Source organism: Gopherus flavomarginatus, chromosome 6 (assembly GCF_025201925.1).
Source record: "Gopherus flavomarginatus isolate rGopFla2 chromosome 6, rGopFla2.mat.asm, whole genome shotgun sequence".
Lineage (NCBI taxonomy): Eukaryota > Metazoa > Chordata > Testudines > Testudinidae > Gopherus > Gopherus flavomarginatus.
In genome coordinates, this window is record NC_066622.1 from 25,025,867 (window position 1) to 25,052,069 (window position 26,203).

Here is a 26,203-nt window from a genome sequence, read left to right on the forward strand (position 1 = left end):
TTTTCTCATTTTAAATAGACATGCTAGATTAACATTATCCGCTGTTTGATGTTTTGAAGACTACTGAAAACTCACACAATTTTTGTATTTGTGTAAAGAAAATAGTGCTGTGAAAATAGTGAGGGCTGCCAATGATCAGGCATCTCAGAGGATACTCAAATTTGGCAGCCCCGTCATGCTAAATCTAGCTGGGCTGCAAGGTGGAAAGGATTGCAGTTCCTCCATCTGGCCACCAGGAGCTACTATAGCCTCATGTTTCATGTGGCCTCTCTGCCTCTCTTCTCCTTCAGCAGACACCAGGTCTGCATGGAGGCCAGCGCCAGGGAGGAGGCAGTCAGTGGTAGGAAGGTGACTGGAGCAAGGTGGGGAAGAGAAAAGGGCTAAAAAGGAACAAGGCAGAACTAGAGAAGCTAGTGGGAGAAGGAGGGATACTGCCTCAAGCTCCTGCACTACCCTCAACAACTCCTTTCACAGCTGCCTCAGGCTCTCTGCACTGTCCATAACCACCTTTCCACCGGCTTTCCATCCCTATTATAAGCACCCTAACAAGCTCCACCACAAAAAAACTCTCTTCCAGATTTTTCCACAGCACCAAACCCCAACCCCTCGTGCTCCCATTCCTTTTCTGCTTCAAACTAGACCTGGACAGGAGAGAGATTTAAATTTAAACCAATGTGAAATGAAAAGTAAAACCTTTTCGATTATCAAACATGCTGCAAACATTGTAGTAATCCCTAGCACACAATGAATTTAACACAGATGTGTGGTTTTCAAATGAGATTCAACTCAAACATGCATACGGAGAGTAAAGTTATTTTATTAAATCATGCACATCACGTGTGTTAGTGCAAATAGTTTAATCTGTACTCGAGAAATTCTATTGTACTTTTTATACCTTTACAAAATAGATTTAAAACAATTATTTACTTTAAAAAATGTAATTCTGAAGTAAAGCATTTCAGAACAATATTTGCAATAATCTATATACAAGAGGTACAGAGTACCACTGGCATATGAGTGTTTTGTGATTGGGTGGCTTCCTGCAACTGAAAAAGATGAAATGTTAACTAGGTGACCCAATATTATAATCTAAAAGTCACTTGTGGACTTATTCTTCCATAAATCTAATAATCCTCCCATTAGCAAATCCCAAGTATTTTAAGATAGAACCTTTAATTAAAGGACAATGACCCTCAAAACCTCACAAGGCAAATTATATGCTAAAATTCTATTTAAATATTCAACTATATCTGTTGATTGCCATTAAATATTTTAAAGCCAATTAAATCTTTGCTGAGATTATCTTCCTATTCTTAAATTTCCATTAGATGAATTCATTTTACTTTGCAATCCTTTAGTATGTTATATAGAACCTTAATAAAACTTTTTTAACTGAACTGTTGAGTTGCACAAGATAACTATAGCCAACACTTAATTCAATGTTTAACTACAGTGGTTACCCAATCAAAAAGTCAATAACTAACAACAGTTGCCACCCTTCAACTAGGAAATAAACTTTTTAATGGGGACCACTGTATGAAGCTATATTATGCATATTGTGTCATGTAATGTTGATGCAAAAGTTTCTAATTACCAAAAGTAAACACTCTCAGCTTATTAACTTGATGCATACACGACCAGTTAGATGACTCTAACTTAGCAACAGCTTGCCTATCTTGGATTTTTTCAGTTACCCAAAGATGCATTGTAGCACCTCCCATATTGAAGTTTTCAACAAAAACTTACCTAAATAGACAAATATTATTTCTTCAGTTCAGTTTTGAAAGTACTAAATGACTGAAAAAATAAGTTGCTAAAATGTGATATGTGCGAAAATATTTGAATTTTAAAGAATGTCTCTCTTTAAATATATGAAATTTAATAAATTACATTCGAACTAAAGGTAATATAAATTGGATCACTGCACTACGTCCATCAAATGACCAAGATTTTGCTCCCAGAAATACCTTAGTTCACTCAAGAACACACACAAGCACACATTCCCACACGCACACACAAAATATCCTAGGCAGGTGTTTGCCATCCAATGTCTTATCTGTCTCTTTAAGGCTGGAAATGAATTGTATTTATTCCCAAAATTATTAATAAAGCAGAATCATTACTGAAGCAAAATATCTATTTGCTTCAAAAGGCCTGGAAAGAGAAGTTATTTTAAGTCTTGTTCCCACTAGCTCAGTGACTTGCAGTAAGTAAAAATGCTACATAAATGTAAAAAAAATATTTCAAACTGAAAGGCACTGAGCATACTGCCTCTGTTTCCAAGTATCTGTAAGGTTATTTGACATGGGCATCCAAATCAGAAATGTGTTTTTCTTTTAAATTTGGCAATCAGATTCTAAAGTAAAATATCCACAAACCTACCCATTATAAATAATTTGGTACCAAGAAGCCTACTTTAGGCCACCATAATAGTATTTAGAATCCCAACATACTAATTTAAAAATTACATGAAATTGTAAGCAAAAATATTGCTCACAGTAGAATGAAGTCATAATTTTATTCCCTCTTTATAGACAGATACATTTTATACAGTTTAAAGCAATGACCCTACTACTGTTCTCACGAAGAGCTTTGTTGTATTAAGAGGTAAAAAGGAAGAGAAATAATCTGTTTTTCCCCAGTATGTGAATGATGCCAGCTTCTAAAGGGAGGACGGTGAATGGATTCAACAACAGTTCTCATGGAGAAGCTCTGGTTAGGCCTGAGTACAGCACCACAGCTGTTACAGCAACCAAAGCTGCCATCAGAGGCATCCAAGGCCATTGTCTCTGTATGGAGAGAAAAAAAAAAATCAATATCATCTCTGTTCTAGTTTACACTACTCAGTTTACCCCTTGGTTCCAATAAGTCCTGAGCACCTGTTGATAAACATCACTAATATGTTTCCCATGAACCCTTACTGTTGGGAAATCCTGACACCAAGGGGTTAAACCATATTTGGCCTTCCACAAGGAACTCCAAGAGATGTAGTCATCACAATGGCATGTCACCATAAGTCTCTTTAGTCGTACTGTATTTCCAATTTTGTTACAATGTGCACCTAAGATTATATCTTCTATTAAACCTTTGAGGGATTAAGATGTTTATAATATTGTTTGTGCAAAAGTACTGCTAGACCTATGCTATGCAATAACAGCATCTAACTTCTTTGCTTTGTGTGTTTAAGCCAGATCTGAGAGATTAGTTCTAAGTGGATCCTATCAAGTAATTTTTATTATTATTTTACATCAAGAGTAACAAGTATTTTACACCGGACATACTGGGAGACACTGTAAATGTAGTGCAAGCTTAAAGTTAAGAATGCAAACCCACCACCTATTTTTTATTCCCATCTCGACCTTTTTCCACCTTCTTCACAGCAGTAGTGAGAAAAGTGAAAAAGTGTTCAAAGCCAGAGAGGAAATTCTAAATCCACAAATAAGAAATAAAGGACCAAATTTCAATTTAAACAGACAAACTCTTCATTTTCCACATTTGATTAAGTAACTAGGTTTTCTTTCAGGTCCTGTCACTGCAGTATTTCACAAAATTTGCCCCATTTTGCTAAAGACAAACTGAGACCAAGTTAGAAGAGAGACATGCAAAACTGGTTAGGTTAGAATTAATTCATAGTTAGAAATATCACAAAGAAACCACACAGATGTTAAAATGATTAGTCGATTGTTCAGCTTGACAGTATCACCACTATGGCATATTAAATGAAGGGTTTGCTTCAGGTAAATAAATATCCGTGAGCAGTTCACCATGCACTATTTTACAAAAATGGCACAAACAGGCGACAGGGACAAACATACATTGACTGAACAGTAGTGCTTGTACCTTTCTCTACCACAATGGGCCGTAACACCAATACAGGAAAGCCAGGATTAGGCCGATGAATACGGCTGGGACGGGTTGTAATATGGAAGGCTAAAGAAGGGAAGGGATATTAAAAATCATTTTTTGCTATAAAATCAATAAGGTAAAGATGATTTAGATGGGGGAAAATAAGTCGAAGAGTGAGTTTTGTTTTAATCGAAATGTATTAAAGACATCTAACGTGATACAGCATGATCTAATTCGGTATACAAAGTTAGTACACCACTCTACTCAAATGAACATGGATATTTAAAAATAAGATGAAGTAAGCAGAAAAATGTTCTAAGGAAGCCTTTTGTCACCACTTAGAATTTAGGATTTCAGGTCAAAATGAAGCTTAGTCTGACGTCAATCTATCATATTAGTGTCTTCCTTTTTAAAGGAGGGGAAAAAAAAAGGAGGGGAGACTGAGCATGGGTTTTCCTTTACACAATGAAACCTCATCCAGGCATCCCTAGGCAGTGGACTCTGCATATTCTGAATTGATGACACTATATTGACGTGATATTTAAGATCCTGAAGAAAAGAAAACAATCAATGGCTGCATCAGCATTTCAACTCAAAAACCAATGTTAAATGTTTTCATTTTTGAAAATATATTAATTCTGATGGGGGCTTATGAAAAGGGCTTCCAGAGAGTATTTTAATATAAAAAATATAAGAGTCCAAGAAGCACTACGTATTCTTCATCCATTTCCTCACACTCAGCAATTTTCAACCTCCTGCCCACAAGGAAAAATTCTCTTCCTATGAATAGCCTACAATTATATCACAATGCAAATCCTGTGGTCAAGACACTTCTATGAGACTGCAACATTATTCAACATTAGCAATGAAGTGTATCACAATGATGGAGTACATATCCATCAGCGGACCCTGGGAGATGAAAATCTCCACCAGCTCATCAGCTTCTGATAGCTCAAATTGCTAAAATCTGAAAGTTGGACTTACATCTTGATCTCATGTTGTGACAATGTTGTGTTTTTAGATAAAATTCAGGCCATCAGCATAACACATGCCTTGTTGTCTCAATGTTTTAATTGCACACAAACTTGTTCAATTCGTTTTAATAGACACTAATACACCTCTTTATTTCGAGCTTTGGCTGGATAACCTCTATCCTGTGTCAGGAATTGGTCAATTCAATTTAAAAGGAGTGACTGACATAGGTGATGTGAACTGGTAATTAAGTTCATTTTTTAAACTATCCTGAGAAGACTCCTGCTTTTTCTGTTTCTCTGGCTATATGTGTGTGTACACACATACTCAGGAGTAAGTTCAGATCATGCTAGCTGTCTTTTTAGTGCTTTTTTGTGCTGAAGCCATGTTGATTTCATATCGTCAGCTAACTGAGTTAAACTCATGTTTATAGACTTCACAGAATAAGTTACTAATAGTTTTTTTTTTTAAAAAGGTAATACACGCATTTCAAGCATAACTTTAAATAAAGGTCAGTATATATGAAATTTAGAAGGTGTTCTACCCTGTGCAATACATGCCTTGAATTTATGCTAATTTAAATTTGTTTTAAATCAAAGCAATATCCAATAGGCAAGTTATGTGTAATTATAATCAAGGCATTTTCATTTGTGCTGTAAATCCAAATGCCATCTTCCCACAAGAAGCATGGTGGTAGAAATAATCAATGCAGTGTCAAAAAAGTGCCAAAAGATTTCAAATTCATCAAAGCACCTTACATGCTCAGAACCATTCACATGGATAGGGCCATCACTTAAAGTCCCAGGAAATCATCAACAAACTACAAACATGCAAATACATGTAGCTCCATAGGTCTATGCTTTTAGAAAATAACATTGCTTTTTAAAATTAAATATTCACCCCTTCAAAAGAAAGAGGAACACAAAAATCCTGTGGATTTCCAATATGAGTTTGCAAATGGAGTAAAGGAATTCTCTCTCCTCTAGCATTTATAGCATATAGAATGGTCTACTGCATTTTATTTTAGCTATCATTACATGCACCCATACAACATGCATGACATACATTAAAAGCAACCACCACATTAAATGTACTTGCCCACAAAAAGACAAGACAACTTTTTTATTCTCTCCCCACACCACCCTGAAATGTAATGAAAGTTTCTTCATTGCTGTCCTCCTGTCAAACCAATGTCTGATCAAAAACATGCGCCCCTAATATTATGATTGAAGATCTGTAAACTCAGGCTTTGGCAGGCCACAAAAGGGAGGAAGTTCCACGGTTGGCATCCTCTCTTCCAAAAATCTTAGCCAAGGGTGAAGTGAAAGATGATGGCTTCAGCCACAAGAAGAGGTTAGTGGTACTTGGAAAACATTTCTAGCTCCTTGGAAGCTCCAGGATTTTTTGAGTCACCTAGCAAAATTAGCTGAATTTTCAAAGTTTTAAAAATGTCACCCCATGAGAATCGAATTGAGGCTCCTCGTAGGAGTCCCTCCCTCCATACACTCTTTGCTGTTGCTCATCTTATTTTGTCTTCCTCCAGCCTCCCCATTCTCTGTTTCCCCTCAGTCCTTCCTCCTAGTTTCTCATTGACATACTTAGTTTGCTTCCTGAGGTCCAGGTTCCTAAAAGGTTAAGTGTAAGGAGTCTACTACTTACCACCAGCCACTCAGGGGAATTAAAAACAGGCTCAGACTCAGGTTTGAGCCCCACCCCGCCACCATCCACACATAAATCTATCTGACTTAGGTCAGCAAGCACTTCAGGACCCAAATTCTAGGACCCAATCAGGGGGGTGGGTCTGAGCCCAAGTCCTGTTGAGACTTCGGTCCTACCTCTGTTAGTTTGCAGTCTGGACACAGATCAAGCTACAGACCCAAGTCAGAAAGTCTGCATAGTGCAGCATGGGTGTGTTAGGACTGTTGTGAGACCTGGGGGGTCCAGCAATTGTAAACCAAAGTTTTGAATGCAGTGTGGTCGCTCAAGCATGGGCTTGGAAACACCTAGTCCACGAATGTGGGTGCCACAGACCTGGGTTTATAATGCAGTGCAGACATACCCCTAATGGGCCTGATTCATCAGGGAATACTTTTTCCTGTTCCCTCTCACACATAGTGCTTAAAGCCAAAAGGGACCACCAGAGTGTGGTGTGTCATTAAAAATTTGGGGAAGGATTCCAAGCAGGAAATAAACTGGTGTGAGATTACCACAAATAGCACATAAAGCAACAAGAAGAGTGTGAATATGGTCTCCCCTTTTCTTTCCTCCTTTCCCAGTTCTGCTGCATGTTAAGAGGTCTACAGCGGAGTAGGGTAGTTATATTGGCTCTAACAGTGTTGGTGGCATTCAGTCGGTGTTGTAGGCACCAAAAGCTGTCTCTGGCAGTACACTCAATCCTGTAATGTATTTAAAATTAATTACTACAAAAAAGAGCATTCCAGTTACTCAGGCTGGAAAGCGTAGTACATTTGAGCTATACTTCCCAACCTAAGTTCCCAGTAAGCTGTGCAGCTCAGCAGCAGCCTATTTAGTGCCATGCAGGCGCTCAAGGAACTCGCCCAGGGACCTGCCGCAGCCGAGGGAGGGGTGACCCTCCCCTGCCACATAGCCCAGCCCCCAACCTGCTGTGCTGGGGTGGCATGGCCGAATTGGGCCCACCCATGGTTGGGGCGGGGCAGAATGGCCAGGGACCGCACCAGGCACAGCTGGAGCAGCCCAGACCTGCTGGGGCATCGTGGCCGGAGCAGCACGAGGCTGGCTGCGGCCAGCTCTCCCCCTGCCCGGACCTAGCCAGGGCAGCCCTCCACCAGCGCAGACCTGCTGGGGCTGGAGGAGGGGTGCCTATCCTGCAGCTGCAACCCCAGAGGTGCTGCAGCCGGGAGAGGTGCCCCTTCCCTGGAGCCGAGGTGTTGCTGTGGGGAAACAGAGCTGCGGGGAGTCCTCTCGCTCCACCATAGCCCCTGAGCACCCTCCTGCACCCCAAACCCCTCATCCTTGGCCTCACCCCAGAGCCCACACCCCAACTCTCTGCCTCAGCTCCGAGTCCCTCATCTCCGGCCCCACTCCTGAGCCTGCACCCCCAGCTGGAGCCCTCACTCCCTGCACCCCAACCCCCTGCACCCCAACCCTCTGCCCCAGCCCTGAGCCCGCACCCCCAGCTGGAGCCCTCACCCCCTGCACTACAACCCTCTGCCCCAGCCCTGAGCCCCTCATCCCCGGCCTCACCCCTGAGCCTGTACCCCCAGCTGAAGCCCTCACTCCCTGCACCCCAACCCTCTGCCCCAGCCCTGAGCCCGCACCCCCAGCTGGAGCCCTCATCCTCTGCACCCCAACCCTCTGCCCCAGCCCTGAGCCCTCATCCCCGGCCCCAGCACTGAGCCCGCACCCCCAGCTGGAGCCCTCAACCCCTGCATCCCAACCCTCTGCCCCACCCCTGAGCCCGAACTCCCAGCTGGAGCCCTCATTCCTTGCACCCCAACCCTCTACCCAGGGGTGAAAGTAACTTAAAGGACTTACCGGTATGCCGGAGTCCTGAGTGGGGGCGTGGCCTCAACCAGAAGAGGCAGGGCCTTTCAAGATTTAAAGGCCATGGGACTCTGGCTGTGAGCCCCAGGGCCTTTAAATCACCCCAGAGCTACCAGTTGCAGAGGCAGCTGGGAGCCCTGGGCTCAGGGGCGAATTAAAGGGCCCTGGGCTCCAGCCACCGCGGAGCTCCAGGCCCTTTAAATCACCACAGGAGCCCGGCTGCCAGAGCTCCGGCACGGATTTAAAGGGCCTGTCAATGGCCAGAGCCCAGGCCCTTTAAATCCCCACCGGAGCCCGGCTGCTGGAGTTCTGGTGGCGCTTTAAAGGGCCTGGGGCTCCCTGCAGTGGCTGGAGCCCCTGGGCCCTTTAAAACCCCGCCCATGCCCAGCTGCTGGAGCTCTGGCGGGGATTTAAAGGGCCCAGGGCTCCTCGCAGCAGCAGAAGCACCAGGCTGTTTAAATCACCGCCGCAGAAGCCGGTCCAGTCCGGCATGGCATACTGGCTTTTGCGGTTACGCCGTACTGGACTGTACCAGCTTACTTTCACTTCTGCCTCTACCTCAGCCCTGAGCCCCCTCCCTCACTCCAAACCCCTCAGCCCCACCCCCCACCACATGAATTTTGTTATGTGCACCAATATGAAGCTCATGTGTCATACACCATCTCCATATTGGTGCATATAACAAAATTCATTCCGCACATGGGTGGGAAAAATTAGAGGGAACAGTGTTCTCAATGTGTGCAGCACTAGCCTATCAGGGACCTTTGTCCTTAAGAGGCAAGACCAGGAGACAGTCAGAGGATAACATTTACTGAACGGACTACCACACAGAAGGAAAATATCCTGGGAAAGATCTGTTTTTCTGTTATTTTTAATAAAATTGTTTGTGTCCAGGTCTTTTGGCTTCTGTGCAGAAGATTTTCAGAGAGAATTTTTTGCATTTGTTTGTGAAGTGAAAATGTTTTACCTGGCTCTGTTTGCTAGCCATCAGTCCAGATTTTTAAAGAAAGCAGAAGCACAGTGACATGTGTAAAACTGTGTATGCAGTTATGCACCTAATTTATGAGCACAATTACTGCAATTGTGTATTCAATCTGCATATTTGTGCATGCAAATACACAGGAATCTAAATGGTTACTTGCATGTACAAAGACAGTAGTGCAGCACACATTAGGTATGCAATTGCAAGTGGATTTTTGTACACATCCCTTTTGAAAACCTGGTCTTTACCATTTAACACTCAGATATTCTCACAATCAACAAGAGACTTGCAAACATAGAGGCCCACACATAATTTGTACAGACTTACATTGTTTTCTTTTTCTTGTAGCAGCTTCAGGTTGTCTTTACATTGTTTGAGCTCATCTGTGATTGATTGCTTTTCTTGCTCAGTCATCTCAAACTTCAGCTTCAGCTCTGAGAGTACAGTCTGTGTCTTTTCATACTAAAGGCAAAAAAAAAGTAATCTACAGACTCATCTTAAATTGGACATTAGGTGTTAAATTCTGTTAAAGTAAGTCAATGAAGCTTCAGAAACAAAACCGTCCTTATCGATCACGTTTCAAGACAATTTGGTCAGAACTAGCAGTTCCATATAAAAACAGCAGATGAGAGATCTGTTTGGATGATAATTAAAACCATCTTATATCCCAAAGAAAAACTACAACAAAGAATCTTTTTTCCATTCTTACTGAAACAGTCTTTTAAGTTTTCTTTTTACTATGGATTTCTCCCCCTTGTGTTGAAGGCTTAGAACTAGTTGCATATATGCCTTTTTGATAGCAAAGAGGCTCATAACATCCTACTGCAGGTATAACTAATGGAGAACAAAGTCTTATTTATATAGTGCCTTATCTTGCATGATACCAACATCTTTACTAAATAAAGTGATATACCTAGACTTTAGTAAGGCATTTGATACAGTCTCGCATGATATTCTTATAGATAAGCTAGGAAAGTACAATTTAGATGGGGCTACTATAAGGTGGGTGCATAACTGGCTGGATAACCGTACTCAGAGAGTAGTTGTTAATGGCTCCCAATCCTGCTGGAAAGGTATAACAAGTGGGGTTCCGCAGGGTTCTGTTTTGGGACCGGTTCTGTTCAATATCTTCATCAACGATTTAGATGTTGGCATAGAAAGTACGCTTATTAAGTTTGCGGATGATACCAAACTGGGAGGGATTGCAACTGATTTGGAGGACAGGGTCAAAATTCAAAATGATCTGGACAAGTTGGAGAAATGGTCTGAGGTAAACAGGATGAAGTTCAATAAAGATAAATGCAAAGTGCTCCACTTAGGAAGGAACAATCAGTTTCACACATACAGAATGGGAAGAGACTGTCTAGGAAGGAGTATGGCAGAAAGAGATCTAGGGGTCATAGTGGACCACAAGCTTAATATGAGTCAACAGTGTGATACTGTTGCAAAAAAAGCAAACATGATTCTGGGATGCATTAACAGGTATGTTGTAAACAAGACACGAGAAGTCATTCTTCCGCTTTACTCTGCGCTGGTTAGGCCTCAACTGGAGTATTGTGTCCAGTTCTGGGTACCACAATTCAAGAAAGACGTGGAGAAATTGGAGAGGGTCCAGAGAAGAGCAACAAGAATGATTAAAGGTCTTGAGAACATGACCTATGAAGGAAGGCTGAAGGAATTGGGTTTGTTTAGTTTGGAAAAGAGAAGACTGAGAGGGGACATGATAGCAGTTTTCAGGTATCTAAAAGGGTGTCATCAGGAGGAGGGAGAACACTTGTTCACCTTAGCCTCCAATGATAGAACAAGAAGCAATGGGCTTAAACTGCAGCAAGGGAGATTTAGGTTGGACATTAGGAAAAAGTTCCTAACTGTCAGGGTAGTTAAACACTGGAATAGATTGCCTAGGGAAGTTGTGGAATCTCCATCTCTGGAGATATTTAAGAGTAGGTTAGATAAACGTCTATTAGGGATGGTCTAGACAGTATTTGGTCCTGCCATGAGCGCAGGGGACTGGACTCGATGACCTCTCGAGGTCCCTTCCAGTCCTAGAGTCTATGAGTCTATAAACATAGGCTATATTCATAAATTACTTTACCTACCACTAGAATGCGGCCTTCTTCTTGGATAGAAGGCAGCAACTACCAGTGTACACTACCGCACTACATTTTAAAAAAGTAAGTAAGGACCACCATTACCCAAATGAAACTGCCTGGGGAATTTAAGGCGGAAGAATATAACACCACAAATCAAAATGTTGCCTAGAAATTGAGGCTACCCTCCCCTAACATTAATATAAAGTGATATGCAAACTTTAATGACAACGTCAGTAACTCTTTTACATTTTATTCAAAAGATAGCACATGCAACCACAGTATGTCCCTTATGGACATACTAGGGCATTAGTTCAGAACAGACTCTAAGACGTATTTCTCCTACTAAATAACTCAATCTACTTCCTAGAACACTCAGAGGTTTTTCTTTGTAGGTCTTCCATCCATTTGCTAATCAGATCAGACCCTGCTCTCTTTGTGATATAATCAGCAGTGATTCTTCATTAGAATGATTTTAGTTGCCTAGGATATTCTGAGATAGTCCACTAATTCTGGAGTTTATCATTTATTTACACAGACAAACAAAAATATTTTCATAGATGGGAGGGTGAGGAATTATGCACTTCTCAAGTGGGGTGAATTCACTATAGTGTGTCATGTGAAACTACAGTGTGCTGGTGGCCAACTACATTGACAGCAGTGCCTGAACATATTCAACTTACATGCCACACCAAACACAACGTGCTTACAGTGTCCCTCAGTAATCTAGATGGACAATAATTAGGGCTGTCAAGCGATTAAAAAAAATTAATCGCAATTAATCGTGTGATCATCCTGCCCGCTTCTTGTTTACAGTGTCATCTGAAAGTAAGAACAGGTGTTCACATGGCATTGTTGTAGCTGGCGTTGCAAGATATTTATGTGCTAGATTTACTGAAGATTCATATGTCCCTTCATGCTTCAACCACCATTCCAGAGGACGTGTTAATTCCAATGACAGGTTCTGCCTGAAAAGATCCAAAGCAGTGCGAACTGATGCACGTTCATTTTCATCATCTAAATCAGATGCCACCAGCAGAAGGTTGATTTTCTTTATTGGTGGTTCAGGTTCTATAGTTTCTGCATCTGAATGTTGCTCTTTTAACCTTTCTTAAAGCATGTTCCACATCTCATCCCTCTCAGATTTTGGAAGACACTTCAGATTCTTAAACCTTGGGGCGAGTGCTGTAGCTATCTTTAGAAATCTCACATTGGTACCATCTTTCTGGTTTGTCAAATCTGCAGTGAAAGTGTTCTTAAAATGAACAACGTGTGCTGGGTCATCATCCAAGACTGCTATAACATGAAATATATGGCAGAATGTGGGTAAAACAGCAGGAGACAGGTAATTTCCCCCCCAAGGAGTTCAGTCACAAATTTAATTAATGCATTTTTTTAAAATGAGCTTCTTCAGCATGGAACCATGTCCTCTGGAATGGTGGCTGAAGCATGAAGGGGCATACAAATGTTCAGCATATCTGGCATGTAAATACCTTGCAATGCTGGCTACAAAAGTGCCATGAGAACACCTGTTCTCACTTTCAGGTGACATTGTAAATAATAAGTGGGCAGCATTATCTCCCATAAATGTAAATAAACTTGTTTGTCTGAGCAACTGGCTGCACAAGTGGAAGAACTGAGTGGACTTGTAGGCTCTAAAGGTTTACATTGTTTTGGTTTTGAGTGCAGTTATATAACAAAAAAAAATCTACACTTGTAAGTTGTACTTTCACGATAAACAGATTGCACTACAATACTTGTATAAGGTGAATTGAAAAATACTATTTTTTATCATTTTTACAGTGCAAATATTTGTAATAAAAAAATATAAAATGAGCACTGTACACTTCATATTCTGTGTTGTAACTGAAATTAATATATTTGAAAATGTAGAAAAACATTCAAAAATACTGAATACATTGCAATTGGTATTCTATTGTTTAACAATGTGATTAAAAATGCTTAGACAATGTGTCAAACATTCCTCTGTCAAGGGAAGCTTGTCCCTATCATTCAAGGTCTATAGGTATTCAAATTATTTTACAGGCTACAAGGCAACCCTCACAACAGAACATGAGGGGGACTAGAAACCTTAGCTTTAAGCATTAAAACAGAAGTTTCTACCATTTGAGCTAAAAGTAGCAGCTCCTTTATGGATATAGAACTTCTATAGTTATAAAGTTACATGTTAACATTAATTTACATTTTTTTCTGAAATATGAAAATGGTATATAACATCATGGTGATTAATTTATGACAAATCAAGGAAAAGTATTACAAAAACAATAATGAGAAATACCCAGTGACTGGATAAAGCTTCTCTAATTGTGTTCATGAGAAAAGGAAAAGACGGTTACTCACCTTTGTAACTGTTGTTCTTCGAGATGTGTTGCTCACATCCATTCCAGTTAGGTGTGCGCGCCGCGCGTGCACGTTCGTCGGAAACTTTTTACCCTAGCAACTCCAGTGGGCCGGCAGGTCGCCCCCTGGAGTGGCGCCGCCATGGCGCTCAATATATATCCCTGCCGGCCCACCCGCTCCTCAGTTCCTTCTTGCCGGCTACTCCGACAGTGGGGAAGGAGGGCAGGTGTGGAATGGATGTGAGCAACACATCTCGAAGAACAACAGTTACAAAGGTGAGTAACCGTCTTTTCTTCTTCGAGTGATTGCTCACATCCATTCCAGTTAGGTGAATCCCAAGCCATACCTAGGCGGTGGGGTCGGAGTGAGAAGTCGCGGCATGGAGCACTGCAGATCCGAAGGCCGCATCCTCTCTTGACTGCTGGACCAGGGCGTAGTGGGAAGCAAAGGTGTGGACCGATGACCAAGTCGCCGCCCGACAGATTTCCTGGATGGGTACACGGGCGAGGAAAGCCAGCGACGACGCCTGCGCCCTGGTAGAATGCGCAGTCAACCGGCCCGTAGGGACGTGGGCCAAGTCATAGCAGGTCCTGATACAGGACGTTACCCATGAGGACAACCTCTGGGAGGAGATAGGAAGCCCCTTCATGCGGTCCGCTACCGCCACGAAAAGCTGGGGGGATTTGCAGAAGGGCTTGGTCCTCTCCACATAGAACGCGAGAGCCCTACGGACATCAAGCGAGTGGAGCTGCTGCTCCCTGCCTGAGGAGTGAGGTTTCGGGGAAAAAAACCGGAAGGAATATCTCTTGGTTGATGTGGAAGGACGAGACTACCTTGGGGAGGAAGGCAGGGTGTGGCCTCAGCTGCACCTTATCTTTGTGGAAGACTGTATACGGGGGGTCTACCACAAGAGCCCGGAGTTCCGACACCCGCCTAGCTGAGGTGATAGCTACTAAAAAGGCAGTCTTCCAAGAGAGGTAAAGCAGGGAGCAAGTAGCTAACGGCTCAAAGGGGGGCCCCATGAGCCGAGACAACACCAGGTTAAGATCCCAGGTTGGAGCAGGGAGTCGGACGTTAGGGTATAAACGTTCCAGTCCCTTAAGGAATCTAGACACCGTCGGGTGAGAAAAAACAGAGCGACCATCCCCACCAGGGTGAAAGGTGGAGATAGCTGCCAGGTGGACTCGCAACGACGATATCGCCAGACCCTGTTGTTTGAGGGACCAAACGTAGTCTAAGATATTGGCCACCGAAACTTCCATAGGGCGGAGGTCTCTCTCCACGCACCAACAGGAGAAACGCTTCCACTTGGCCGAGTATGTCGCTCTCGTGGAAGGCTTCCTGCTCCTCAAAAGCACCTCCCTCACCGGTGTGGAGCAGCGCAGCTCAGAGCCGGTCAGCCACGCAGGAACCACGCCGCTAGGTGCAGCGACTGCAGGTCCGGGTGACAGAGAGTCCCGTGCTCCTGGGTAATCAGGTCCGGGTGAAGGGGCAGGGGAACTGGGTCGGCTATGGCCAGGTCCAGCAGCATGGGGTACCAATGCTGCCTGGGCCACGCCAGGGCTACCATGATCACGCGAGCCCTGTCCCTGCGCACCTTCAGAAGGACCTTGTGAACCAGAGGAAACGGGGGAAACGCGTAGTACAAGTGGGTCGTCCACGGAATAAGGAAGGCATCCGCTATCGACCCGGGCTCCCTGCCCTGAAAGGAGCAGAACGCCTGGCACTTCGTTCCCCCCGGACGCGAAGAGGTCCACACGGGGATAACCCCACCTCTGGAAGATGGAGAGGGCGACGTCCGGGCGAAGGGACCACTCGTGCGATAGGAAGGATCTGCTCAAGCGATCCGCCAGCGTGTTCCGTACTCCGGGGAGGAAGGAAGCCGTGAGATGAATGGAATGGGCTACACAAAAGTCCCAGAGTCGCATCGCCTCGTGACACAGGGGAGAGGATCTGGTGCCGCCCTGCTTGTTGATATAGTACATGGTCGTCGTGTTGTCGGTAAACACCGCGACACAACGACCTCGAAGCTGGTGGCAGAACGTCTGACAAGCAAGGCGGACCGCTCTCAACTCCCGCATGTTGATGTGCAACCTCACCTCCTGCGGGGACCACAGGCCCTGCGTTCTCAGGGTTCCCAGGTGGGCCCCCCAGCCGAGATCTGAGGCATCCGTTGTCAGGGACACCGAGGGCTGAGGTGGGTGGAAAGGGAGCCCCGCACACTCTACGGACTGGTCTAGCCACCAGTCGAGAGAATCTAACACCCCTTGGGGGATCGTGATCAGCATGTCTAGCGGCTGCCTTGCCGGCCGGTAATGCTCGATGAGCCACAACTGGAGGGGCCTCATGCGGAGCCGAGCATAACCGGTCACAAACGTGCATGCTGCCATGTGGCCTAACAGGGTTAGACATGTCCGCACTGAAGTCAAGGGGGCTGCCCGTAGTCGTTGAACGATCGCCGACAATGCCTGGAACCTCGGCAACGGCAGAAGAGCCCTGGCCACGGTGGCGTCCAGGACGGCCCCGATGAACTCCACCCTCTGCGTGGGGATCAGGGTGGACTTGTCCATGTTGATCAAGAGGCCCAAAGTAGCAAACAGGCCGGTGATCACGAAGACATGGCTGCAAACTTGCAGTTCCGACGTGCCTCGGATTAACCAATCGTCTAGGTAAGGGAACACGTGGATACGACTGCGCCGAAGATGTGCCACAACAACTGCCATGCATTTTGTAAATACCCTCGGGGCCGTAGAAAGACCAAATGGGAGGACTGCAAATTGGTAGTGAAGGGAGCCCACCACGAAACGAAGGAAACGTCTGTGGTGTGGCCAAATGGCAATGTGAAAATAAGCATCCTGCATGTCGAGGGCGGCGTACCAGTCTCCCGGATCCAGGGATGGGATAATGGTCCCCAGGGATACCATGCGGAACTTCAACTTCACCAGGTATTTGTTGAGCTCTCGCAGGTCGAGGATAGGCCTGAGGCCTCCCTTGGCCTTGGGGATCAGAAAGTAACAGGAATAAAACCCTTTGCCTTTCTCGTTTTCCGGAACCGCCTCTATAGCTCCTTTGCTGAGGAGCGCCTGTACCTCCTGCCGAAGGAATTGCTCGTGAGAGGGGTCCCTGAAGAGGGACGAGGAAGGGGGGTGGGAAGGAGGAAACGATATAAACTGCAGGCGGTATCCTGTCTGCACCGTGCGTAAGACCCAGCGGTCCGATGTTATTTGGGTCCACGCCGGGAGGAAAAATGAAAGGCGGTTGGAAAACGGGGGGGAAGGATCCGTGGGGGAAACTGTTACTGCGCCCTCGGGCGCACCTTCAAAATGAAGGCTTGGGTCCAGGCGGGGGCTTAGAGGAGCCTTGATTCTGCCCCCCTTGGTTCCCCGAATGCCTGCGCCTTCCATTCCTGCCACGGCGCCTATTAAGGTCCTGCCGTTGGCGGAACTGGGGATATGGTCTGCGCTGCTGTTGCTGCTGTGGCTGGAAGGGTCTGCGCTGCGTTCCCGGTGTGTGCATCCCGAAGGAGCGCATAATGACCCGATTGTCCTTTAGACTCTTAAGTCTGGGGTCTGTCTTCTCCGAAAACAGGCCCTGGCCTTCGAACGGGAGGTCCTGGATGGTATGTTGGAGCTCCGGAGGAAGGCCAGAGACCTGCAGCCAGGAGATACGGCGCATCGTTACCCCCGAAGCGAGGGTGCGGGCAGCCGAGTCTGCAGCGTCCAAAGAAGCTTGCAATGATGTACGCGCAACCTTCTTGCCCTCATCTAGGATGGCTGCAAATTCTTGGCGGGCGTCTTGTGGCAGCAGCTCTTTAAATTTGTCCGCTGCCACCCATGAGTTGAAAGCGTACCTGCTGAGCAGGGCTTGTTGGTTCGAAACCCTGAGCTGCAGCGCCCCAGCCGAGTATACTTTGCGTCCAAGGAGGTCCATACGCCTGGCCTCCCTGGATTTGGGGGCTGGAGCTTCCTGCCCATGACGCTCTCTGTCATTTACCGACTGTACCACCAGGGAACACGGTGTCGGGTGGATATGGAGGTACTCATAGCCTTTAGAGGGGGCCATGTACTTCCTCTCGACGCCCCTCGCCGTAGGGGGGATGGAGGCCGGTGACTGCCAGATGGTATTGGCATTGGCCTGGATCGTCCTTATGAAGGGTAGGGCGACCCTGGTGGGAGCATCCGAGGAGAGGATGGTGACAATTGGATCCTCGATCTCCGAGACCTCCTCGGCTTGTAGGCTCAGATTCTGAGCTACTCGCCTAAGGAGGTCTTGGTGCGCCCTGAGATCCAGCGGGGGGGGGGGGGTGGGCTACTGGAGGAGGTGCCAGCCACCGCTTCATCAGGGGAGGAGGATGAGGAGACCCCCGGCAAGAAAGTGTCCAATGGGGGGTCCCCCTCGGCCCTCGCCTCTGTCTCAGGAGCCAGAGCGGAGTCTTGCTGCTTGGACCCTTCCTCTCCATCCGGGGAGGGAGGGGGGCGAGACAACGAGGCTTCCGGCACCCTGTGCTCCGCCGTCGCAGGCCTAGCAGGAAGCTGTTGGGGGCCCTGGGCTTGATGGTATGCCCACGGGGTCCAAAACCCCCACTGCTGCGGGCCTTGGTCTTGTTGTGGCGGGTCTGAAAAGAGCGCCGCCTGCCGGTCGGTGCCCAGCGCATACCCGCTGTCCGTTTGTGAAGAGACCGACGGCTGCCTAGAAGGCCACGGCGGGGCCGACCCTGGCTGGTAAGGTTCTGCGCGGGTCGGCAGCGACGATCTTCTCGGTGCCGGGGATCGGTACCGGGAGTCATAGCGGTGCCGGGATCGGGACCGGGACCGGGTTCTGTCTCGGTGCCGGGATCTGGACCGGTACCGGCCGCCGCTTCGGTGCCGGGATCGGGACCGGGACCTGCCACCGACGCGGTGCCGGGAGGTCGACCGGGACCGGGACCTGCCACCAGCTCGGTGCCGGGAGGTCGACCGGTGCGGCGAGTGATGGCGGGACTGGCTCCTGGAGTCACGGTGCCGGTATCGGCGGCTGGAGTCAGACCGCGACCGTCTGGAGGTCGAGCGGTGCCGCGAGTGCGACCGGTACCGCCGAGGGGAGCGGTGCCGGGACTGCGAGCGGCGATGAGATCTTGACCTGCCGTGACGTCGGGACCTGGACCGCGAGCGCGAGTCCCGAGACGGTGCCGACATCATGGGCTTGCCTCTAGATGCGACCCGCACCGGAGGTACCGGGGGTGGCAGCTGAGTAGGCTCTGTCAAGGTGATAAGGTCCCGTGCCGAGGCGAAGGTCTCCGGCGTGGATGGGACCAAAATCTCAACCCCAGATCTCATGGGGGAGCTTGGCGGCACCGGACTCGACGGACCCGCCGGGCCTGGAGTCGACGGTGCCGGCGGCGCCGTGGCCGATGTTGAGGCTGGGCGCTCCAGTCGGGTCTGCCTGGCTGGAGTAGCAGACGCTGACAGTCTTGGTTCTGCACCCGGTGCCGGAGAAGGTCGGTGCCGGGGAGTCTTTCCGGTGCCGGTGCGATCCGGTGCCGGCGCCGAGATCACGGCCTGCGAAGCCGCCGGGTCAAGTGCCGCCTCCATAAGGAGAGTCCGGAGTCTTTGGTCTCTCTCCTTTTTTGTCCTGGGCTTAAAAGCCTTGCAGATGCGGCACTTGTCCGATCTGTGCGATTCCCCCAGGCACTTCAGGCACGCGTCGTGGGGGTCGCTGGTAGGCATAGGCTTTTTACAGGCCGCACACTGCTTAAAGCCCGGCGAACCAGGCATGAGCCCGGTGCCGGGTGCCGGGAAGGGCTACAGCCCCCGGCTAACAACTATTTACAACCTATTTACACTTAATTACTTACTAACTAACTTAACGATCTAACTAACAACTATAACAATAACGAGAGATAACAAGGAGAGCTAGGGACGTGGAGGACAGCTATGCCGCGCTCCACAGTTCCAACGACCGACACGGCGGTAAGAAGGAACTGAGGAGCGGGTGGGCCGGCAGGGATATATATTGAGCGTCATGGCGGCGCCACTCCAGGGGGTGACCTGCCGGCCCACTGGAGTTGCTAGGGTAAAAAGTTTCCGACAAACGTGCACGTGCGGCGCGCACACCTAACTGGAATGAATGTGAGCAATCACTCGAAGAAGAACTAACTATTGCAGCTTTTTCCCCCATAGAGTATGTGCTTCAGCAGCCTCATCTGAAGGGTTTTAACTTTATCATATGCACTTCTTAATCACCTTCAAAAATCCTGGGGATCCAAGCGAGGCTTTATTAAATAGGAAGGACACTCATCTTAGCAGAGGATGTGAATTCCTAATACTTAGGAAAAATGGGTGTGGCTAATATAGTACATGCATTGTCTCAGAACAGTTGTTAACTATTTATACAGGTTACTGAGAATTTAATGCTGTGGTTAAGAAGATGACTGCCTATCTGCCATCTCAATGGTAGTCAGGGTACGTCTACACTACGGGATAATTTCGATTTTACATAAACCGGTTTTATAAAACAGATTGTATAAAGTCGAGTGCACGTGGCCACACTAAGCACATTAATTCGGCGGTGTGCGTCCATGGTCCGAGGCTAGCGTCAATTTCCAAAGCGTTGCACTGTGGGTAGCTATTCCATAGCTATCCCATAGTTCCCGCAGTCTCTCCCGCCCCTGAGAATTCTGGGTTGAGAGCCTGGTGGCTGATGGGGCAAAAATCATTGTCGCAGGTGGTTCTGGGTAAATGTCATCAGTCATTCCTTCCTCTGGGAAAGCAACGGCATTTCACGCCCTTTTTCCCTGGATTGCCCTGGCAGACGCCATAGCACAGCAACCATGGAGCCTGTTCAGCATTTTTTTTTTTTTGTAGTCACCGTATGTGTACTGGATGCCGCAGAAAGAGGCGATACTCCAGCGCTACACAGCAGCATTCATTTGCTTTTGCATGATAGCAGAGACGGTTACCTGTCATTCTGTACCGTCTGCTGCCAGTGTAATTTGGCAATGAGATGACAGTTATCTGTCCTTCTGTGCTGTCTGCTGCTATCTTGGGTGCCCCTGGCTGAGATTGGATGGGGGCGCAAAAGCAAAACTGGGAATGACTCCCCAAGTCAATCCCTCCCTTATGTTGTATCTAAAAATAGAGTCAGTCCTGCCTAGAATATGGGGCAAGTGTACTAGAGAATCAGTGTATCAGAGAGCACAGCTGCTCCGTGTCAGATCCCGCAGAAATGATGAGCTACATGCCATTCATGGGGGTGCCCCTGCAACAACCCCGCCCATTGCTTCCCTCCTCCCCCAACCTTCCTGGGTTACCGTGGCAGTGTCCCCCCCATTTGTGTCATGAAGTTAAAAAGAATGCAGTAATAACAAACAGTGACTTGTTAGTGGGATAAAATGAGGGGGAGGCAGCCTCCCAGTGCTATGACAGTCCAGGCAGGACATTAAGTGGTGCGGAGGAGAGGAGCCCAGCATGCCGCTGCTATAATAGTCCAGGCAGTACAGAATCTTTTCTTTACACAGGAAAGGGAGGGGGCTGATGGAGCTCAGCCCCCAGTTGCTATGATGAGGACGGTTACCAGCCGTTCTGTCCCATCTACTGGGAATGACCAGGAATCATTCCTATTTTTACCCAGGCGCCCCTGAGGCCAGCCAGGGATATTCAGCAGTTATCAAGCATGTTGTACCATCTGCCACCGGGGAGGGAAGAGGAGCGGATACTGCTCTTTACTGCCACAGCATCGCGTCTACCAGCAGCATTCAGTAGACACAGGGTGACATTAAAAAAAGTCAAGTAACGATTTTTTCCCCTTTTCTTTCACGTGGTGGGGGCTAGGGGGTACATTGATGAGCTATTCCCTGAACCACGCTGGACAATGTGTTTGAACCTACAAGCATTGGGAGCTCAGCCAAGAATGCAAATACTTTTCGGAGACTGCTGGGGAATGTGGGATAGCTGGAGTCCTCAGTATCCCCTCCCTCCCTCCAAGAGCGTCCATTTGAGTCTCTGGCTTCCCGTGACGCTTGTCACACAGCACTGTGTAGCCTGTAGATTTTCTTTTCCAAACGCTTCGGTATTTTGTCTTCTGTAATGGAGCTCTGATAGAACAGATTTGTTTCCCCATACAGCGATCAGATCCAGTATCTCCCGTACGGTCCATGCTGGAGCTCTTTTTGGATTTGGGACTGCATTGCCACCCGTGCTGATCAGAGCTCCAGCTGGGTAAACAGGAAATGAAAATCAAAATTTTGCGGGGCTTTTCCTGTTTACCTGGCCACTGCATCCAAGTTGAGATTGCTGTCCAGAGCAGTCACAATGGTGCACTGTGGGATACCGCCCGGAGGCCAATACTGTCGATTTGCGGCCACACTAACCCTAATCCGATATGGTAATACCGATTTTAGCGCTACTCCTCTCGTCGGGGAGGAGTACAGAAACCGATTTAAAGAGCCCTTTATATCGATATAAAGGGCCTCGTAGTGTGGACGGGTACAGTGTTAAATCAGTTTAACGCTGCTAAAATCGGTTTAAACACATAGTATAGACCAGGCTTCATACGTGAAAGCTGCCCATGAACAGCGTGAAAACCAGTGCACTTTGCCTGCAAAGCAAATATTTAGAAAGTTTCCAAACATACACACAACTTACTTGAGCTTCCCTTTTAGGTTAACAAATTTCTCATTTGTGCATTAAGTCCCACTCACACAGAACCATTTTTATTAATAATAATTTTCAGAAGTTTTAAGGTCATAGCTATTTTCACTGTATTTCCATCTAGCTAGCATAAATATCAGTTGCTGGTCATAGGAGGCAATCGTAACACGAATTAATGTCTTTCCTTTTACCTCTTTCTGAACATCCTTTGCTTGATTCTCAGCTTCACTGAGTAGAGTTTTTAGACTAGCTGCATCGCGTTGATGTTGTTCCTTCAAAGATCCCACTTGATTTTCAAGTTGCTTTCGGGTCATTTCAAGAACACTTAGATCACTGGTTAGCGCTAAACTCTGTTTCTGAGAACTAAAAAACAATATTCAATTCATGCTTCACATTTTAAAATAAAACATTTACATGATTTATAAAGAACTTTTTAGCCCTAGGAACTTTACAAACCTGGGTCCCTCACCACCAGTGGGGGCTCAGAGCTCTGGGATTCCCCTGCCCTCTCCCCAGTGGCAGGGAGCTGCAGGAATTCCTCTGCTGCCACCAGAGTGAGGAGCTGTGGGGGCCTTCCTGTCCCTCCCATGGCGGCTGGTAGTGTCCCTGTCACCCACAGTAGCCAGGAGCTGTGGGGTACCCCCCCCTGCCTGCAATGGCTGGGAGCTTAGGGGTCCGCTGCCTCAGGTGGTGGGGATAATCCGCAGCTCTCTGCCACTGTGGGAGGTGGTGGGACCTTGCAGCTCCCAGCTGACGGGGCTAAAGTCATGGAGGTCTTTGGAAGTCATGGATTCTGTGACTTCCACGACCTCTGACAAAATCGTAGCCTTAACCATGAACATTAGTGATGTGACAGAATAGAGGATCCTGCAATCCTATTTCAATGTTATTTGCAAGCTCCAAATGTTGAGCATTTTCTAATCCAAGTTTTTATACATATTTTTCTTCTTTTGAGCAGTAAAGGAAGACAACCTTTACTAAGTCCCTATTAAAGAGTCAAAATTTAATGTAATATATGATGTGTCATCTGAAGCATATTTTATGTTCATTAGTAATACACAAATATTTAAAAAAATAGAGCACAAAATGTGTAAATGTAACTAATTGTAAATATGAACTGTTCTTTGACCAAAACTAACTGTAAATCAAAAGTTAATAAAACGCATAATATACATTCCCGCTCTCTTGTGTACAAGCTATTTAAAAAACAAAACAAAAAATATAATTGACCCCTAATTTTTAAAGTCCTTTTTAGCTGTTATAGAATCCTTTTGAGCTAAGGCCATTTGTAACCTTTAGAGTCAGTAGCTCTTACCTATGAAGCTCCTTCTCTTGTCGCTGAAGTTCAGATGCAAGCAAAGTATTCTCATTCTTTAAGGAGAGGCATTCAGCTTCTAGATCACTCCACTCCTTTCTCAACTTTTCAAGTTCACCTGTAAACAATGTAACGTTACTCTGAGTAAAACAGTCAAAGAAATAATGTTTCATGTGCCCTCAAAAAGTAACAAGGAAAAATCTGAGACGACTTGTAAAAACTGTAACTTGTCAAGATGATTATTATGCTGTACAAGTTTTGTGGCACAGAACTGGTATATATCATATATCAAATTACAAACCAACATTAATAGTTTGAGACACAAACACTTAGATTAGAATCACAGAAGATTAAGGTTGGAAGAGACCTCAGGAGGTCATCTACTCCAATCCCCTGCTCAAAGCAGGACCAACCTCAGCTAAATCATCTCAGCCAGGCTTTGTCAAGCGGGCCTTAAAAATCTTCAAGGATGGAGATTCCACCACTTCCCTAGGGAACCCATTCCAGTGCTTCACCACCCTCGTAGTGAAATACTTTTTCTTAATATCCAACCAAGACCTCTCACTGCAACTTGAGACCACTGCTCCTTGTTCTGTCATTTATCACTACTGAGAACAGCCGAGCTCCATCCTCTTTGGAACCCCCCTTCAGCTAGTTGAAGGATGCTATCAAATCCTCCTTCTCTCTTCTCTTCTGCAGACTAAACAAGCCCAGTTCCCTCAGCCTCTCCTCATAAATCATGTGCCCCAGCCCCCTAAACATTTTTGTTGCCCTCGACTGGACTCTCTTCAATTTGTCCACATCCTTTCTGTAGTGGAGGGCCCAAAACTGGATGCAATACTCCAGATGTGACATGATCAGTGCCAAATAGAAGGGAATAGTCACTTCCCCTGATCTGCTGGCAAGGCTCCTACTCATGCAGCCCAATAGGCAACAAGGGCAAACTGTTGACTCATATCCAGCTTCTTGTCCACTGTAATCTCAGGTCCTTTTCTGCAGAACTGCAATTTTAACACTATTTCTTAGTGCTGCTACTTCTTATAAAAACTCAAGACAGTAAAAAAAAAAAAAAAAAAAAAAAAAAAAGGTCTTTAGAGGTCTACTACTAGATTTTGAAAACTGAAAAAGTTATGGAAAAGTTTATTTGAAGCATCTGCTTTCCAGCCACTGACATCTAACTACAAAATTATTAGTACTAGTAGAGTTCAGGAGAATCAGAAGTTACTAGATGCCATACATGTCCTAGAGCCACGTAACAAAGTATTTAAAGCAAACACTGGAAGCTTGAAATCAAATCTGTGAAAATCAGCAACCAGTGCAACTAGTAGAGGAAGTCTTGGGGATGTAGTGACAAGAGACTGGATTAGGCAAAGCCCTCTCAGGGTATGTCTATACTGCAATTAGACACCCGTGGCTGGCCCATGCCAGCTGACTTGGGCTGCGGAGCTGTTGAATTGCAGCCCAAGCCAGGACATCTACACTGGACATCTACACTGCAAATAAACAACCTTGCAGCTTGAGCCTGAGTCAGCTGGCATGGGCCAGTCATAGGTTTTTAATTGCAGTGTAGACATATCTCTGAGACTTTCACAAAATGTAATTAATGCAGAATTCTAAATTTTGTGTATGTACCAACTTCCATCTACACACCACTGAAGAAATGTCAGTACAAGTATAATTTATACTACTCTTACTGTATATTGTAATCTGTATCCTGAGCTCCTTGAAATTCTTAATGTAGATGTCAGTATAGGAAGCTTGTATCACTCTAACATAGGTTCAAGATAAACACCAGAATTAGAGTTGACGCTGGAAGATGCTACTGGAGTGCAGTACTGTAGGATGCAGTTCCATTCATCATCTATATTGTTTCTGTATTAGTGCCCATCATTGTAGTATCTGAGCACCTCGTAGGTTAGCAGATTGGCACAAGATCCCTAGTGAACTTCGGGAGTCTCTAGCTCTCTTTAATTTTTCTTTGACCAAAGGAAAATCCTCTTGCAGTGAGAGAGATTGGTGGGAGAAGTAGTTGTGTCATTCTGGTTATCGTGGAAAAGCTTTTGTGAAAGAGAGAGATCTTGAAGTATGGCCTAAATGTGCCAGACTCCAGATTAGTTCTCTCTCTCCTGGGAATTTGTTCCCTAGCTGGATTCCCTCCTCTGAGAAACACCTTGTTGCCTGCTCTCACATTATCATGGTTTGCAACCTGTATTGCTGAATATGAATGCAATTGTCTTGACAGCTGATAGACTGCACTGAAAGGATTGATTCCTTGAACTGGCAGCAGAAGTGGGCTGGAAGTCGGTGGATTGTCCAGGCCTCTTAGCCAAATGTCTAGAAGATTACAGCTACGGAGGTTTGCTGAGCACTTTGCAACTCCTGTGGTAATGTATATTCCTATAATATGTGGAGTTTGCCATGCTTTTCAGCTATTGCCACTACACTCTTATTTCAATGAAAAGCATACCTAAGTTTATAACTAATA

At 46.1% G+C, this 26,203-nt stretch overlaps 1 protein-coding gene across 22 annotated transcripts in view; it reads right to left on the reverse strand.

The window, feature by feature from the left end:
- Nucleotides 1-797: 797 nt before the first annotated feature.
- Nucleotides 798-26,203, reverse strand: part of SLMAP (sarcolemma associated protein) — a 200,351-nt gene continuing 174,945 nt past the window's right edge. For 14 of the 22 annotated variants that reach the window (XM_050958433.1, XM_050958442.1, XM_050958455.1 and 11 more), the window contains 4 exons: nucleotides 23,719-23,836; nucleotides 22,595-22,766; nucleotides 9,653-9,787; nucleotides 798-2,789 (listed from right to left, as the gene is read on the reverse strand). In XM_050958433.1, coding sequence (XP_050814390.1) covers nucleotides 2,700-2,789; nucleotides 9,653-9,787; nucleotides 22,595-22,766; nucleotides 23,719-23,836 — 515 coding nt within the window. In that variant the 3' untranslated portion in view covers nucleotides 798-2,699. Of the gene's footprint in view, nucleotides 2,790-3,840; nucleotides 3,931-9,652; nucleotides 9,788-22,594; nucleotides 22,767-23,718; nucleotides 23,837-26,203 lie in introns of all 22 variants that reach the window. The other 8 variants (XM_050958448.1, XM_050958440.1, XM_050958449.1 and 5 more) reach the window with 1 other exon arrangement.